The sequence below is a fragment of the Tupaia chinensis genome, unplaced genomic scaffold (assembly GCF_000334495.1).
Source record: "Tupaia chinensis unplaced genomic scaffold, TupChi_1.0 Scaffold000443_1, whole genome shotgun sequence".
In the NCBI taxonomy this organism is placed as follows: Eukaryota; Metazoa; Chordata; class Mammalia; order Scandentia; family Tupaiidae; genus Tupaia; species Tupaia belangeri.
In genome coordinates this window covers 454143-472161 of record NW_006159948.1, presented here as the reverse complement: position 1 = coordinate 472161, position 18019 = coordinate 454143, and the positions used below count along the sequence as shown (strand labels likewise).

The following is an 18019-nucleotide window of genomic DNA, read 5'->3' as shown; positions in this document are numbered from 1 at the left end:
CTTTGTGTGTCAACTTGGCTGGGCCACTGTACTCAAATATTTGATCAAGCACCAGTCTAGATGTTGCTGTCAAAGTCAGCATGTTTATTGTTCAGTCAGTAGACTGGGTAAAGCGTATTATCTTCTACAATGCAGGTTGGCTTTGTTCAATCAGTTGAAGGCCTTCAGAGAAAAGACTGAGGTCCCCTGAGAGAAGGAATTGTTGAGACCATTTTCAGACTTGAAACTGCAACTTCACTTGGTCCTGGGACTTCAGCCTACCAGTCTGCCATGCAGATTTTGGATTTTCCAGGCTTCCATAATCAGGTGAGTCAATTCCTTAAAATAAACCTCTTTTCCTATATATTTGTGCATGTATATGTATGTAGCCTATTGCATATGTCCTATTGGTTTTGTTTCTCTGGAGAACACTGATTAAAATAATAGACAAGCTAAATAAGTAAAATAGATCACATGGTACAGTAGTTAGTGATAAATGCAATGGATAAAATCCCATAACCTTATTTATTCCTAGCATTCACCTGTGACTATCTTGCTTGGTAACTTTTTTGCCTTCTACCTTGTCTACCAAAATGTTATTCACCGTGACATGCTGTTCTGGTTATCTTCATTGTGTAACAGCATTATGAACTTAGCAGTATTGCTGTTTAGCACATTTTTTTTTTATGATCACACTTCTTGTCAGTGAGGAATTTAGAAAGGACACCATGAGGATGGTTATTCTCTGGTTCATGATACCTTGACCTCAGTTGACAAAACTCAAGGCTGAGGAATAAAAGAGCTGCGACTGCTGCAGAAACCACTTTTAAGAAGGATGCTTCAGGTATCCACCTGGTGCAAAAAAAAAAAAAAAAAAAAAAGAAGGGGAACCAGCAGTTAGCGTAATGGCTATGTCGCTGGACTCCCACGTAGTCGACCGCAGTTCGCATCCTGGACCTGGTGGCTTAAAACTCACACCGGGCGCGTGTGTGTGCGTGCCCAAGATCCCGAGAGGAGAATGGAGGAGAAGGGATAGCGGCGTGACCATCCCCCCGGGGGGTGATTTCTTGCTTTCTGTCTCTATGTCTCTCTCTGTCTGTCTGGCGAGCGCACGCGCCTGATAGCAAAAAACCTCTCCAAAAAAAAAAAAGTATCCACCTGGTGCCTGAGCTGATGAATGAAGAGTGAGCTCAACTGAGACTGCCGACAGGCGCACTCCCATGGGACTTGAGTTCTCACAGCATGATGGCTAGGTTTAGAGAAGGAACTTCCCAAGGAGAGGGGTTTCCTGACAGTAAGCATTCCAAGAGAGTCAAGTGGCAGTTCCTTAGCCTTTTATGGGCCAGCTTCTAAAGTCAATCAATGGCATGACTTCCATCACACTCTATTGGTCCAAGCAGGCCCTAGCACAAATTCAAGAAGAGAGGATACAGATTTCTCAATTGGAAGGGTGTCCAAAAATTTTAGGTTATGTTCCAGAACCATCTCACATGCTCAGCACTTAGCATAGTTCCTAGCACATAAAAGGTACTCCACAGGTGTATTGTGGTTGTGGGAAAAGTCATGATGCATTTTTGTATAGAAAAACATGTCATGGGGAGCAGCAGTTAGCATAATGGCTATGTTGCTGGACTCCTATGTAGTTGGCTGCAGTTTGAGTCCCGGACCCGGTGGCTTAAACTTATGCTGGGCACATGTGTGTGCATGCCCAAGATTCCGAAAAGGGAATGGAGGACAGGGCATTGTGGCATGGCCATCCCCCCTCTGGTGGAGGTGATTTCTCACTTTCTGTCTCTCTGTCTCTCTCTGTCTTTCTTGTGAGCGCACGCTCCGTATAGCAAAAACCTTTCAAAAAAAAAAAAAAAAGAAAGAAAGAAAAGAAAAACACGTTATGACTTTTCCAAGAACTCAATAGAAAAGTGCAAGTCAAAATAAATATTACATGTATTCTACTACCTAAAGATAATCACTATTAAAATATGTTTTATTATTATTATTATTGTTATTATTATTTTCAGAGATATTTTTCTACAGGGTACATGCACTTGCCAAAGAGATAGAAACAGAAAGTGAGAAATCATCCTCTAGGGGCAATGATCACACCGCAGTATCTTCTCCTCCATTCTCCTCTCAGGATTTTTGAGTTTGCATGCACATGCACCTGGCCTATGTTTCAGCCTCCAGGTCTAGGACTTGAACCACGGTCTACTACATGAGAGTACAGTGACGTAACTGTTATGCCATCTGCTGGTCCCCCTCAATTATTTTTTAATGCATGACTTGTATATGCATATCTTTATTCAATGATTAATTCTGTAATTATTATTAGTATTATAATATTTCCACCTAGTGTTATCACTTTCTTGCCCATAAATATTCTTCCATACCTCAATATGTTGTGCATGTAAGTTTGGAAGTATCATATCTTACTTATTCAATCCCCTAATGTTACACAATTGGATTTCCCCCAGTACTTTGTAAAATGTCACAGGTAAACATGGCAAAACATATTTGTGTGCACATCTTTGCATACTTTCTAGGAATTCTTTTATGAATAAATTCCTATAAGTAAATTTGCTGGATCAAAAGATATACACATTTCCAAGATCATTGATATATATTCCTACAATATGATTTTTTTCATTTCAGAGAGACCGAAACTGGAAATTCAACAAAATCCTTCTTCAATATTTTAAGTTATAATAGATTTATTTTCTTTTAAAAACAAAAAAAACATAAGTATATTCTTCTTTATTATAATATTTAACTTTATGATTTTTGCTTTATTATGGTTGGTATCTCAATAAAATCAGTAGTGCTTCAGAAAAGAAATATCAGGCGGCTTTCTAAAAATATCACACCTTTGCAAAAATGTTCAGATTTAAAAATGAAATCTGTCCCCGGTAATTGAATCCTGCTGCAAACCAATTCATCTCAGCTCTGAGGAGCAAAGAAAATTGCACAGTGAGTCGTGATGGTAGCACATTACCCATGACTTGCAAACTTCCTTGAACAAAACCCTGGAGCCTAGAGGTACACCAAGAGAAAATTCAAGTTTTAGTTTTGAGATAGTAATGTAGTGCTTCATCTTAGAACATGATAGTATTCTATGAGTTTTAAGGTCATTATGGATCTTGTCTCTTTTTCATTTTTGCATGATTTTGGTTATATCAGTGCTGGGTGTTATACTGGTGTATAAGCTATTTGTTTTTAATGACAGAAAGCACTCATGTGAGAGAGAAAGGACACTCTGAACAGGGGATCATACTGTGATCCCCTTCCCTCAGCTGTCCAGCTCCTTAAGACCCTGGACACTCACTTGCATACCTGGCATATTTTCTAGGCTGACCCACAATCTGAATTGTGGTCTCCATGTGGTTTCCATAGTGGCATGAGCATTACTGCTGCACCACAGCAGCTGGGTTCAATAATCTAATTTTCAGAGTCTTCCTAAAGTTGCAGAGTAAAGAATGGAGAATAGAATAGAATATATAATATAACTGCATTTATAATTTATGACCCTCATAAAATTAAACTCTCCTTAAACTTATATAAGTTCCACATGCTTAAAAGCTGCACATTCTGTGTTTTGTTTCATGGTATCTAACATTTAGCCTGGCCGGTATGATGTCTAACTACTTCAACAGTGCCAGGAAGGTGACTTGCAAAACGTCTATGTATCTATCTTCCGTAGAGAAAATGATATCTTTGGAATACAGTACTAAAGGCTTCTAGTTCTTACACTGAAAGTGGAATGATTTTACACTTAACTGGCTGGGGAGATACCATGATCACAAAGGTGGTTTTTCTAGGGCTGGGCTTATCCATTGCACTCTGGGTGTGTTGACCCCTGCGATTTCTCCAAATGTGGGAAGTTCGACTGCATAATTTGTGCTAGTGGAATACTGCGTTCACACTTTCCCCTGATTAAACAACAACAACAACAACAACAACAACAACAACAAACGGAAAGGAAAATAGAATGACTTATAGTAGTTTTCTTTGATGGTATTATAGTAGCAAGAGATTATCATTTTGTATCAGGGTTCATTTTTAGTGACATTGTCATTGTTACTGACACCAACGTCTAATGAACACTTAAAAGATCTTTGTTCGGTAGAGGTTTCCTACTAAGTCATTCCAGGATTTTGCTCTTTTAACGTGTTCTATTTCTGTGTCAGTTAAGTGAGCTCTAGTGTCACAAGAAATCCTTTGAAATAGTTTGAACCTCGTTCTAGTCACAGCTTACCTGCAGGATATGTCACTACTACCTTGTTTCCTCATTCCCCCCCTCGGACCTTAGGTAGAGATAATGGTACTTTCTCTGGGTTCTGGGAATAAGATGAAAAGCTGTACTTGAAGGGGGGACGGTAAAATGAGTTTAAAAAGATGAAATAATTAATGACGTGAGGTCCTTTTTTAAAAAAAAGAAACTTAAAATTTTGCACATCTAAAATTATGTAAGTTTATTCAACAGATTCTGGCAATTTTTTTTTTTCTTAGACCAAACAAATTTCTTTTGTCCCAAGATATTCATACTTTATATCAGCTACAACTTTAGAGACTTGGATTATTCAAGGATTATGCTCTTGGAACATGGTGTCCAAGCTGAACGAGATCAATAGGGTTTGTGAGACATCTGGACTCTGAAAGACAACAGTAGATATTAGAAGTGTCTGTGCTATTTCTTCTTATTATTTTTATTTGCCATAGGACATGTGTGCTCACCAGAGAGACAAAGGGAGAAAGCACCTCACAATGGAGCGTGGTCATGCTGCAATCCCTTCTCCATTTCTTCACCCTCTTGGGGTTTTGAGCATGCATGTGTATGTGCCCAGTGTGTTTCTCAAGCCTCCAGGGCTGGGATTTGAACTGCTGGGCTGGCCATGTGATATCCAGCTCCCTTAACTGAGTTGGCCCTATTTCTCCTTGTTTTTATCAGATCCAGGGTCCTCTGAGAAAATGCTGACCCCCTGTTGATGATGGGTTACAGTTAAAACTCATGATGTCATGAGATGTTGTGCCTTAGCTTTTCTCCTACAACCTGGAAAGAATTCTAGATACTCTCATAGTTCCTATGCAGAGGCTCAGGCCCACATCAGACTTATCTGATACTATTTAGAGTCCAAAACATTTGTTTTTGCCATAGGGTGGGCGCCACCACACCCGAAGAGTCCAAAAAACTTGTGAAAGATATTTCTAGGCTACCTGAATTCTTAATTAAAATTTTAGGAAGCCCTGAGGTTCATGAGTAGCATAAATAAATTGAAATATTGAAATGGAATCATTCTACTATCTCAATTCATGGATAGCATCTCTTTTCCATATTATCTCAAATGAAAATTAAATGACAAAAAAAGTCCCATGATTCCTCTTAGCACAATTCCATGGAGTTGTTTTTTACCTTGGTGCCTGAGTTCCCTCCTTGACTGTTATCAGCATTCTCTTGGAGGTAAATGCACACTATTTCCCATTTCCCTAAGTACTAAAGAGGCTGCTAGAGAGAAAGACACCATCGTCAGTGAGAAACTGGGCAGTGGCTCTCCCAGGGCTGATGGTAGGAGATTGCACTGCAGAACTGGCCTCACTGGGATCAGTCGATTTGCCAGGATCTTGAAATAACAGATGATGAATGGCAATGCCGAACCACCAGAAGCCAGGCAGGTGCAATTATTGTGATGAGCATCAAAACTGAATGGCAGACTGTGAGGCCTCACCTACAGAGAACTTTGGAAGGTGATTTACCTAGGGATGAGAGAAGTGGCTAGGAAACAAGAGTATTATTTAATTAATAAACTAGGAGAAGTAAAAAAGGATGATTGGGAAGTTGAGGGCAGTTGCCCAATAATTAAATCATGATATTTGGCTCAATTTCCACACTTGGGCCCACTTTCCAACCTGAGGCTCACTGACAGAACAAAGATAAGGTCTTCAGGAGGAACTTTATCATTTTATGGCAATTATGTACGGTTATGATCTGGTCAGTCCTTCCTTCGAGGAACCTATGGCTACTTGCTTAGGTAACCATACTCAAGAGAAAGGGGATATGGTAGCCAACCTCCAAAATGAGAACCAATGACTATTATTTCCTAGTCCAGTGGTTTGAGGCATCGGCTCCCAAGTAAAGGAAAACGAAGAAGGAAGCTGGTAGGTCCTATATTTTCTGGAAGTGGCATATTTCATATCTAAGAATACTCTTCTAACCCATAGACTGGGATATGAAGAAGGCTGCCAGCTGTAGATGAGGTCCAGAGAAGGGCTCTGGAGTAGATCTAGGCTACAGTGGATTAAATGATCCAGCAGATCTTAGGTCACCTGTAATACCAGTGGGGCAAAGTCCCATGAGGAAGTTATAAAGCAGACCCCCCAGGTTCTAGAGCAAGAACATGCCATCTGCAGTGGAAAACTTTACACTCATCAGAAAAGATCACTTGGGGGGACCAGCAGTTAGCGTAATGGCTATGTCGCTGGATTCCCACGTAGTCGACCGTGGTTCACGTCCTGGACTCGGTGGCTTAAAACTCACGCCGGGCACGTGTGCGTGCATGCCCAAGATCCCGAGAGGAGAATGGAAGAGAAGGGATTGCAGCGTGACCATCCCCCCTGGGGAGTGATTTCTCGCTTTCTGTCTCTCTGTCTCTCTCTGTCTGTCTGGCGAGCTCACGCGCCCTATAGTGAAAAACCTCTCAAAAAAAAAAAAACTTTATTTGTTTTAATTTGCTCAGAGAGGGACACAGAGAGAAAGGGAAAGTAAACTGTAGTCGGCCATATGGGAGTCCAGTGCCCTTAACCTCCATGCCACCTGCCGGCCCCACGGGGTGAGTTTAAGTCGCTGGGTCTGGGACTTGAACATGGGCGTCTAGGGATATAACGTTACACCATCTGCTGGTCCCAGTAGTTCTTTCTAAAGCAATCCATGTAAACAAGTCTGTAGGGTCTCAGCTCAACTCACGGCGAATACTGACTTGGGAACGTACAGATTGAACACACGGCTGCACCCCACAGAACGCACCGGAATCGACTCCTGCACTCTGCGTATAATTCCACGGGGAGCCAAGGGAGGAGTTGAGCGAAATCCGCTCCAGTGGGTGCCAGCACAGAGAGCTCACCTCGTCAATGAACAGCCGGACCTGGTCCCCCACTTTCAAGTGGCCGTAGATGGTCCCGACGTGCAGCACGTACCCTCCTCGCACCTGCACGTTCTTCACTGTGAACTCGGTTTTCTACAGGTCAGGAGGAGACCAATAAATAAATTTTCTATAAATCACATGTAGATTACATACACACACACACCCACCATTAATGCTATCATAGAAATTAAACGCATGTACACACACCATTCTAAGGAGCATCTTAGAGAATTCCAAAGCCACCCTATGGAACGGGAAGCCTGGGGAGACGAGGTAGCTCATCCCAGACCACAGCGGGCAAGGGCAGGGCAGAGGCCGAGCTGAGTGGAAGGACGCCTGCCCTTCAGAGCTGCCGCCCCAAGGATCTTCCTGCGAGGGCACTTAACTGCTGCAGAGCAACAGGTACGAGCAGCAGCTCCCTCAGCTCGGAAACGTGGACCGTGGAACCAAACAAAGGCCCATCCAGTCTGCCCCCGGCTGCACGCCTGGCCCTCCCTGGCTAAGGAGGAGTGTGGGCTCACGTCTTCACTGCTGTCGTCAGCCTTCACCAGGTAGCCTTCGTCGTAGGTCTGCCCTCCTTGCTCGGCGTAGAAACAGGTCCTGTCCAGCACCACTCCACACTCCTGGCCCGTGAACACCTCTGCCACAAACATCTTCTCCCTGCGCAGAGCCAGCACCGTGGCCACTGTGCTCTCAAACACTGCTCGAAGGGAATGCAAAAAAAAAAAAGAAAGAAAGAAAGAAAAAAAGAAAGGATCACTTGGTGTGCTACACTGAACTCAATAGAGATGAAACATCTGGATATGTGATCCCAAGTGACCATTCCTCCAGGACTGATGCACAGCTTGGGTTCTGTCAGACTCATCAGGTTATAAGGCTGACTGGGTTTAAGTAGCATTTATTACAAGATGGATGGGATCTACTGAGCACTGCATCTGGGATCAAACATGAGCAGGGCCCGAGGGTCCAAGTCAGCAGTATTGACGATTAGCCCAGACCCCTGTGAGCCCTCCTGCTGTTGCACAGACTCTCTGCCTTAGCTCACATCTGTGGCTATCATTTGGAAGGTACCACTGAGGACCCACTGATAGAGGTGGAAAAGGCATGAGCTTGGTGGTTCTTGCACAGTGTGTGTATGTGTACAAGCCCAAAAGTAGAAGGGACAGCATCACGGCTGCACTCAGAATGGGCCTTAAAGACACAGGGAAACCCTGATTGGTGGAGCTTTGGTAATGTACCTGGTCATCGACATCTAGCTGGTGTAAATAGAGAATATCTCACTTCCCTTCCTTCCTTTCTTCTTCCCTTCCTTTCCTCCTCCCACTCTCCTCCTTCTTTATCTATTGACCGATCTGTTATCTATCTATTGATCTATTTTTTCTCAGTCATTTATCTATGTATCTTTCTATTCTTTATTGTCTCTATCATATGGCTGTTTATCTGCTATCATCTATTGATTTATTTATATCTACCCATTTATCTATGTTCTATCTACACACAGACTCGTTAGCGGTAACAGATGAATTGGCCAGTAGATCAGGAGCCCGGAAGGAGAAAAACTGGGAGATTAGAGTTAAAAAGGTCTGAGGTAAAGGCATCTATGTGGGTGGACCCATGACAGTGGACATACAGCATGGAGTTATTTTGATCCCATGCTAATGCTCACTAGAAGGTTTCCTTTACGGAAGGAAGGGGCCTTGAACAGCCATTTTTTTTCAGCCATTCACTCCTCATTTTATTTTAAGTGTATTGTTCTCTAATTCATGTCCTAGACACTTTCCACTTCTTTTGAAGATCACTGTTTAGAAGCAATAACCAAAACAGCTTATACTTTATTAGCATATATTTGCCTCATTTTATCCTGGCAAAAGTCTTGAAACTTAGTAATGATGGAGAGAAATTCTTTCCTTTACAGATGAAGAAAGTTGATGCTCAAAGACAAGTGTCCTGCTCAGGGCTACGGTAGCTCTCTCTGTGAGTCCCTGGGCCTCTTCTCTGATCTGTGGAGGATAAGGAGAGCCAAATCAACAAGCAGGGCGTCACCTGCCTCTTCTTGATTGCCTCTGTCCACCTGAATTTCAGTCAGGCTTCTGCAGTCAGCCTAAATGTCATGTCCTGTGATGGTGAGTGGGCTCTGTTCCAGAGTGCCCCGTCTTCTACCACACCTCTCTACTCACTGGACATTGTATAGCTGCCCGTCATAGATTCTCAGTCTGTAGGTTCCACTGCAGATCCATTTTTGCTGCTGACTTGCCTGATTCCCATTAAGAAATAGACAGGAGGGGACCAGCAAATGGGGTAATGGTTATGTCACTGGACTCCCACATAGTTGATAGTGGTTTGAGTCTTGAACCCAGTGACTTAAAGCTCATGCTGGGTGTGTATGCATGTCCAAAATCCCGAGATGAGAACAGAGGAAAAGAGATTGCTGCATGATCATCCCCCAGGGGGTGATATCTTGTTTTCTGTCTCTTTCTGTCTCTCTGATGAGCACAAATAGCAAAAAGTTTCTCACTGTCTCTCTGATGAGCACAAATAGCAAAAAAAACTCTCTCTCTAGAAAAAAGAAAGACAGAAAAAAGAAGAAAAAGAAATAAAGAAGGAAAAAAAGAAAGAAAGGGAAAGAAAGAAAAGAAATGCACAGGAGGGGGCCAGCAGGTGGCATGGTAGTTGAGACACTGGATTTCCACATGGCTGACCGTGGTGGAGTCCCAGTCCCCATGACTTGAAACTCATGCCAGGTGTGTGTGCATGCCTGTCCAGAACCCTGAGAGGAGAATGGAGGATAAAGGATTGTGGTGTGGCCATCCCGCTGGGAGATGATTTCTCACTTTCTTTCTGTCTGTCTGGTGAATGTACAAACCCTATGGCAAAGAACTCTATTTAAGAGAAGAAAGAAAGAAAGAAAAAAAAAAAAAAGAACAAGAGTTAGCAGCCAGCCAGAGCCATAAATAAGCCATATTGGTTAAGAAAAATCTTTCTGATCCTGCTATAAGACAAATGTGGCACTTGTCTTGGAAGTTTATCTTTGTGGCATAAATATTGATTTTTTCCCAATACACCCTATGACATGTGTTTTTCCCAGAGAGACTCAGTGTTGCATCTCTTTTCTGTCTTCTAGTTTATTATAGTTTCCCATTCTGCAGGGGTCTTCCCACTGTGAATCACAAATTCATCCAACAATGGATTTGCTCTGAATACTTCCCAGGGCCATGCACCATGCATGGCACACTTAACCCAAAGCCCCACCCTCATGGAGCCAACATTCTAGTGAGAGAGACAGACAATAATCTAAATAATAAGGAAGTGATATGGTTTGTTAGGCGGCAAGACAAAGGCAGAAAGGAAGGAGGAAAGGGGAATAGAGAGGGAGGTGTGGGGAACTAGAGCAGTCTGGGGGAAATACGCAGTGTAGAGAAAGGCTGGGGAAAAGATGCACAGGAGAGATGAAATATGGGCAAAAACTGGAAGATGTAGAAGTCAGTTCTACAGATTTTGGTGAAAAATATTCCAAGGAACAGAAAATGCGAAGCGTCCACCAGAGATCAGGCCCCTATGCAGGCCAGTGTGATGGAGTGGAATTGAATAGGAAAAGGTGAGTTGGGAGTCCGGTTAAGGGAGGGAATGTAGGTCCCACAGGGTGGGGTGTAGAACGCACAGGGCCTTGTAGGACCACAGAGATGACATTGATGTTAACGTAGATGGGAAGCCACTTTTAAATAAGAAGCGCATGCTGGATCAATGGTCCACAGAAGTATGTGTGATGGCCTCCTCTTAGAGAGTATTTTGAATTCCGTTTCTTCTCCGTAGCCTCTATCTGGAATTTGGAGAAAGAAACCGAACATCAAGGCCTAAAGCTCCTCTGTAGCTGGGAGGTGGGGATACATTTTTCCTATTGGAACGGCCATTACATTCAGCTCTTGGGAGCTGATGGGGTACAGCCATGATAAGCACCCAGCTCTCCTAGGGAAGCAATCAGTCTCTTATTTGAAGAATGTCCCATTTTCTTTGTGAACACCATCAGCTCAGTGGCTTGAAACCACCACCTACACAAAGCCCAGGAGTTTCCTCTACTCTCACATGGACAGACTAAGAGGTGAGACGAAGCTGCATATTGGCATTGCTGAGCAGCTGCAATGTACCAGACACACAGGGCTTTGGGACACAAGTCCCCAGCTTCATCAACCTTAAATAGGAGAGAGCGAGAGAGAGAGAGAGAGCGCGAGCGAGCTCATCAATGAACTAATGTGCACTCTTCTGTTGGCTCGTGATGAAAGACATGAAGAAAAGCTGAGCAAGATGTGGGGATAGAGTGGGGATGAGGAAACCTGGGATGGGCCCCCGATTTCTGGTAGTACAAGCAAAGTCTGGAATGAAGTGAGGAACTCAGAAGATACGGAAGTGTGCTGCTGGCAGAGTGTAGACTGGATGTCTGTGTCTACCCCCTGCCCATTCATATGTTGAAGTTCAAACCCCCAGTGTAATGGTAGCTGGAGGTGAGATCCTTGGGGGATAATCAGGCTTAGTTGAAGTCATGAGAGTGTGACCCTCATGGAGGGATCGCTGTCCTTATTAGAAGAAGAGACCAGATCTCTCTTTCTCTCTGCGTGTGTCTCTCTTCTATGGTGAGGAGATCGCTGTTTGCAAGTGAGAAAAAGAGACCTTGCAGGGACTGAAGCAGCTGGCACCTGAATGCAGCTGGACTTCTCAGCCATCATAATTGTGTGAGTTAATTCTTTATATTAAATCCACTGGTCCCTTGATCTTGGATTCTCCAGCCTCCAGGACCAAGAGAAATAAGTGCCATTTAGTCGCCAGGCTAGGTATTTTGTTAGGGCAGCTGAGGGAATAATGGGGCAAAGAATTTGAAGCAGAGTGACTTGGAGGAAGAGTAGCAGGTTGTAAGGTTGGTCCCTAGGAGGTGAGAGATACAGAAGAGAGAGTCCACATCAGGATAAGGCCAGTGGAGTGTCTTCTGTGGGGGTCTGTTGAACAGTTTTGGGGAGGGAAGCGATATGATCTGATTCCCATTTTGTATAATTTATCCAATTATATTTATCATCGTCATCATCATTATTTTTTAAAATTTGCTACAGGGCATGTGTGCTACCAGAGAGAGACAGAGAGATTGGGGGAAAGTGAAAAAGCAAGCCACCAGGTCCGGGACTGAAACTGTAGTCATCCACGTGGGAGTCCAGAGCCTTAATCATCAAGCTACTTGTTGGCCCCCTGATTACCATTTTCAAAGGTGGTTTTGGCTTTCGTGTGGGAGCAGTGGCTACCAGTTAGAAGAAGAGAAGGGATTGGGGCTTGAATAGGGTGACAGAGGTAAGAGTCATGAGCAGTGGTCACAGGTAGGTGTGCTTTGAACAAAGGGAGAGACCATTGAATTTGCTGATGGATTTTATAAAAGCCAGGAAGGAGAGGAAGTAAATGTGTCTTCTAGTTGTTAGGTGAACTTGGGTAAAGTCCTAGTAAAGGTGTGTGTGTGTGTGTGTGTGTGTGTGTGTGTATGTGTGGTGTGTTTGAGAGAGAGAGAGAGAGAGAGAGAGAGAGAGAGAGAGGGAGAGAGAATTTCCTGAGCTCAGAGTAAGTCTGAGATCTTATCCCACAGCCTGGTAGAGATGAAAAGGGTTGCCATAGCCTGTAGATTCAGGAAAGAGATCGACCTGGAGACCAAGCTTTATGATTTGTCAGTGACAGGGCAGTTGTGTTTGTGGCTTCTGGGCATTCTTGAGTGACTTCTCTCAGTGTTATGGTGACGATAGTAGTATTGATGGAAGATGTGAGAGTTAAAATTGTCCCTGTGCTTATGGTGTGCTTGGCAATTGCTAAGTACATGTATAATCTCATTTAATGCTCACAGTTCTTTTTATAAAAAATATTATTTTATTCAATTTTATTCATCATTATTTTATTTATTTGTTTATTTATTTATTTATTTATTTATTTATTTATTTATTTATTTATTTTATCTGACCAGAGAGAGACAGAGGGAGGGAGAGAGGGAAAATGAGAAAGCAAGCTGCCAGGTCCAGGACTCAAACCACAGTCGGCCATGTGGGAGTCCAGTGCCTTAACCACTACACTACCTGCTGGCTCCCACAGTTCCCTTTTAAAAGAAGTTTATTTATTGGGACCAGAAAGCGGCATACTTGTTAAGGCACTGGGCTCTCACATGGCCAGTCTTGGTTCAAGACCCAGACCCAGTGCCTTGAGTGTGTATGCAAGCCCAGAATTCCAGGAGGAGAATGGAGGAGAAGGGATTGCAATGTGGCTATACATTTTAGGGGATGATTTCTCACTTTCCCACTCACTGTCTCTCTCCTGCAAGTGCACTCATTCTATGACAGAAACCTGAAAGGAAAAAAAAAAAGGTTAATTTGTCTCTTCCCTGTGCAAGAGAGACACCGAGGGAGAGATGGACAGAGAGAGACAGAGACAGAGAGACAGCACTACCATAGGCTCTTTGTACTGCAATCCACTCCCAGTTCAGCCACCTGTGCTCATGGGCACGTGTGTGCCTGGTGCACTCAAGGAGGTCTCTGGATGGAAACTTCCCATGTGAGTCAATCATGCAGAGCATTGCGTTTTACTGCTGTGCCACCATCTGAACCCTTCACAGTTCCTTAAGATCCCAGTTCTACAGGCTAAGGAAACAGGAGTGCAGCGAGGTGAGTTGTTCCGATCCTCGTTTAGAGAAATACTTCATTGTGGGGTGCTGATGACAGCCTGCTCTCCAGGAGCACACTGCATTGCATTTGCACACCAATCCTATGGCTGAGGAAGCCTCTGTTCCTCAGCCTTTGCATCGTGCACCTTCAACGGCTGGATGTTGTGAAAACAAAAAAAAAAAGCACTTGAATTCTGGGGACACGAATTCAAGTCCAGTCTCCGTTAATTAGGGGATGAATTGCTTAGGAAGAACCAATAGAGTTCTCAGGACATCTTCTAGCCAACATTTATTCATGCCTGATGTCATTGCCTTGCTATCTGTTCCTTCTCAAGTGTTCAGCCAGCTTCTGCCCGTCCAACCCCTTCTAGCCAACTTGCGCTTCTTGGCTGTGCCAGCCTGATTGTTCTTAGTTGTCTTTGTCTGCTTCCAGCTGGGTCTTCTAGCTGGCGTTCTGTGGAAGCACAGAGACAGTTTTCCAGCCATACGGAGAGAGGAGATGGGGAAGAAAGCAGCTGGTACAAGAATGGAGAAAGGTTTTTTTTTTATTTTTTTAAAAATTTATTTATTTTTTTTAGGTTTTTGCCACAAGGCACATGCACCTGCTGGAGACAGAGAGAAACAGAGGGAAAGTGAGGACTCAGCCCTAGGGAGGAAGGCCATGCTGCAATCCCTTCTCCTCCAGTCTTCTCTCAAGATTTTGGGCTTACATGTACGCGTGCCTGGTGTGATTTTTCAAGTCACTGGATCCAGGACAGCAACCACAGTCAGCCATGTGGGAGTTCAGCATCTTAACCACTACACCAACTGCTGGCCCCAAGGGGAGGGGGAAGCCTTGTGAGGGTTTCCCAGCACACTGCGATACATGGTAATGTTTTTCAAAGGATTAACCCAAGTTAGATAATGACCCATTTTTGACAAGACAAATGATTATATTTGTTGATCCTCACAGGCAAGTAACAATGTAACTAAAGAAGCTCTTAAAAAGTCATTAGTAATGTCTCCCCAAGGACATCAGAAGTAATAAAACTCTATGTGAGAATCAGTGAATGATTACTTCCATTCTTTTACTTGACAAATATTTATCAGACAATGACCATGTCTCAGGCACTGTGCTAGGTTCTGTAGAGCAAATAAAAATAACATTAGATAACATTAGAAAAAGCCCCTTTTTTCGTTTTGTTAATGGTTTATCCTCCGAAGGTTCACGTGTTGGAATTCTGTCCCCAGTATAATGGGAGACCTTTAAGAGGTATGGCCTAGTCGGCAAGTTTGAATCATGGGAGAACCACCCCCATCACCGGATGAATGCTGTCTCTCAAGAGGGAGTGTGTTGTAGCTCTTGTAGGAGGAGGTTATTCCCATGACAGTGGGTTGTTATAAACTCTCTCTCAGGTCAAATTAAAAAATAAAAATGGATTAAAAAAAGAGAAGAAGATGGCTGCCTCCAGGTCTCTCTCTCTCCGTCTGTGCCTGGCATCTTCTTGGCTTCTGCTGGCCACGTTGTGACATAGCACCAGGGGCTCACCTGATTGCAGACCTTGTGCTCTCGAACTTGCCAGTACCCAGAATAGTGAGTTGAATAAGTCCCTATTCTTTGTGAATTGCCCAGTCCCAGGTATTTCTTTTAGCAATGCAATAGTGGACTAAGACAGGCCTCTGTCCTCAATGAGCCTAAGAGAATAATGGCATTCTTAGTAAGTAATACATACAAAGCACGTGAAATGAGTGGTATGTAGTAAGAGAGAACAGAGGGGTGATGACCTTGCTGCTCATTGGTTAGAGAGGGTTTCATGGAAAGGGTACATCTGTTTTAGGTTGAAATGGGTTGAAGACAGCAGTTTGGGGGATGGTGTGGCATAGGCAAAGGTGTGGAGGTGGGGGAGCCTGATCCCAGATTAAGAGAGCTGAAATGTAGTGCCCAGGGGGACCCCAAAGAAGGATAAATCTAGAAATTTAGTTTGGGCTGATTACTAGGAGATCTTTAATGATGGACTATTGCTATTCAATCAGATGCTTTCTGCATATCTGAGAGCAATTTGTCTTATAGAATTGAATATCTGAGGTTATTCCTTGTTAAATAAGGCTATTTCAGAGAAAAAGACCTGTAGTTCAAACACCAGTTACTAAGACCAGGCAGGGGTAGGATTTGGACTTTTCTTAGGCATCTATCCAAGCTGATGAAATTAACAGTGAACTTGAATCAAACCCAGGAAGCAGGCTTGACAAAGATTTAATGGGCCTGGATTTTCTCTGTTGCTCACCTCTTTCCTGACCTTCACCCCAAGAGGATAATTAGAAGGAAAGAAAATCTCTATTTCACTGTAAATGCCTTCCACCTTGGGTTTTTTTTTTTTCCCCCCAGAGGGCACATGGGTGAGAGAGAGAGAGAGAGAGAGAGCGAGCGAGAGAGAGCCCCTCCCCCATCAGGCATGATCATGCCTCAATCCTTTCTCCTCCATTTCTCCCTCTTTTTGTGATTCTGGACATGGATATGAACCTGATGTGCTTTTCAAGCCACCAGTCAGGTCTTGAACCATCCAGCTGGCCATGTAGGATTTAGCCACCTTGACCACCAGGCCACGGGCTGGCCTGCCTTCTACCACTGTTGTGGAACCTTTTTTTTAGACTAAATATACTTGGATGAACAGCGTTTGAAATTTACCTTAAGTCATAATAAATAAATCTGTAAATAAAGAGCTGATGTCTTAATTTTTTTAAGTCATCCTCTGTTAATAACAGCACTGTGGGAAACCCCAAACCTTTTCAGGTGGAAGAGTCAGAATGGTTTTCTCCAGGGAAGGTCTATGCTTCTCACTCATGAGGCACTTGTTGGACATCTCTGCTGGTTCTGCCCTAGTCACCATCTCCTCTTAACGTTTGATTACAGAATTAGAGATACCGGCGGAACTGGATGAACCTTGCAGAAACTGTAGAGGCAAGGTGGGGGCAAAGGAGTCCCTTAAACAGAACAACAACAACAACAAAACCGTTTTAAAGTGTCTTTAATATTGGGAAATGGTAACAGTGAGATGACCCACAGAATGCAACAATAGTGAGGCTGGTGACTTGTAATATGTAGGATACAGGAGTATAGCAGCGTAATCAAAATGAGACCTATTCAAAACAGGCATTTCTCTGGGTCACTTTCCAGATCGGTCAGCTAGTCTCCAAGACACTGGATTAATGACAGCTGTACCACGCCATGGTGCCCCCCTCCCCACCTCCATCGCAAAGCATTGACAAGGGCTGACGCCGGCCATACAGGCTTCTCGAGGAGTAAACAATGAAAGGAACTTTGTTAGGAACGAATCCTGCCTTTCAGCTCTGATGCTGCGTGACTAGGGGTTAAGTTTGCATTACGCGCGGGCACCTCAACAGGTAGCATTTTGTCCATGCCTCCCTCTAACCACTCTCCGGCTTCTCTCTCACACGATTGATTCTTCATTTTGAAGACGTTGGGGATCTTGGAGAGGGTCAAAGTCGTCATGGCAGCTGCGGTTGTTTATGAGAGGTGAGTAGTCACCGCGCGCACAGAACAAAAGCGCCGGTGGGCTTGGTCCTGCAATCGTCCGCTACGGCTCAGGAGGAGCAAAGAAGATGTAAGCCTACGAGGCAGAGGCTGCAAACGCCCTGGTTCCTATATTGCTGCTACTACTACTGTTGCTGCTGCTCTAGACACAGCAATCCGTCTGCTGCCACCTCCCTACCTCCCACCAATCCATCCATCCATCCGGGGCCCAGGGGGCCCTACCTCGTGCCAGGGTCTGGGCTGGGCATCTAACTCAACCCAGTCCTCGCGGTTCAGATCTCTCTCCCCGCCCCTGCCGGTGGGTGCGGCTAGGGTGGATTTCACCGCCCTAAAGGCCCAGAAAGCCCAAGCGTAGAATCTCTTCGAGAGGCTCAGCCGGAGGCGGCCCGACTAGAGCGGCCCGGGAGCGCGCGTCTCCGAGGCCGCGCAGGGTCCCCCTGTCTGTCGCTCAGGTGGCTCCGCCACCCACTCCGCGGATCCCCTCCCCTCTCCAGCGAGGGTCGAGTTTGGCTGTTGCGCGCGGGGAAGGAGGGGCTACCAGGGATTTGAAAGTGCACAGGCTGCGGAGTGGAGCTCGCATCTGTTCCCGCCGCCCGCGAGCGGATTACATTTCTGCAAATTCAAACTGAATGGGGCTTTCTTCTGCTGCCTTCCAGAGGGCGCCTGCAGCCCGCCGCGCGCTTCCCTCGGGCGGGAGCGGCCGCC

General features: G+C 44.4%; 2 protein-coding genes and 1 non-coding gene across 3 annotated transcripts in view; 2 read left to right on the top strand and 1 right to left on the bottom strand.

Moving 5' to 3' along the window:
* Nucleotides 1–3741: 3741 nt before the first annotated feature.
* On the top strand, nucleotides 3742–3903 carry LOC114009043 (U1 spliceosomal RNA). Its single transcript, XR_003550517.1, has one exon. It is a non-coding gene; the product is annotated as a U1 spliceosomal RNA (small nuclear RNA).
* Nucleotides 3904–6902: 2999 nt separating this feature from the next.
* Nucleotides 6903–7817, bottom strand: LOC102499633 (alanine--tRNA ligase, cytoplasmic). Its single transcript, XM_006155260.3, has 2 exons — nucleotides 7631–7817; nucleotides 6903–7202 (listed from the first exon to the last, which is right to left on the bottom strand). Exons 1-2 carry the CDS (start codon nucleotides 7760–7762, stop codon nucleotides 6918–6920), a joined length of 417 nt encoding a protein of 138 aa, XP_006155322.1. The 5' UTR covers nucleotides 7763–7817; the 3' UTR covers nucleotides 6903–6917.
* Nucleotides 7818–10555: 2738 nt separating this feature from the next.
* HUNK (hormonally up-regulated Neu-associated kinase) overlaps nucleotides 10556–18019 on the top strand; it is a 149099-nt gene continuing 141635 nt past the window's right edge. The window contains exons 1-2 of the mRNA XM_006155282.1: nucleotides 10556–10704; nucleotides 12724–12801. Coding sequence (XP_006155344.1) covers nucleotides 10556–10704; nucleotides 12724–12801 — 227 coding nt within the window. The remainder of the gene's footprint in view (nucleotides 10705–12723; nucleotides 12802–18019) is intronic.

Excerpts from the sequence above, each read along its gene's own strand:
- LOC102499633 (XM_006155260.3), bottom strand. The coding sequence starts at position 7,762 with ATGTTTGTGGCAGAGGTGTTCACGGGCCAGGAGTGTGGAGTGGTGCTG. Across the intron at positions 7,203-7,630 it reads CTGACGACAGCAGTGAAGAC|AAAACCGAGTTCACAGTGAA; the intron begins GTGAGCCCACAC and ends CCTGACCTGTAG.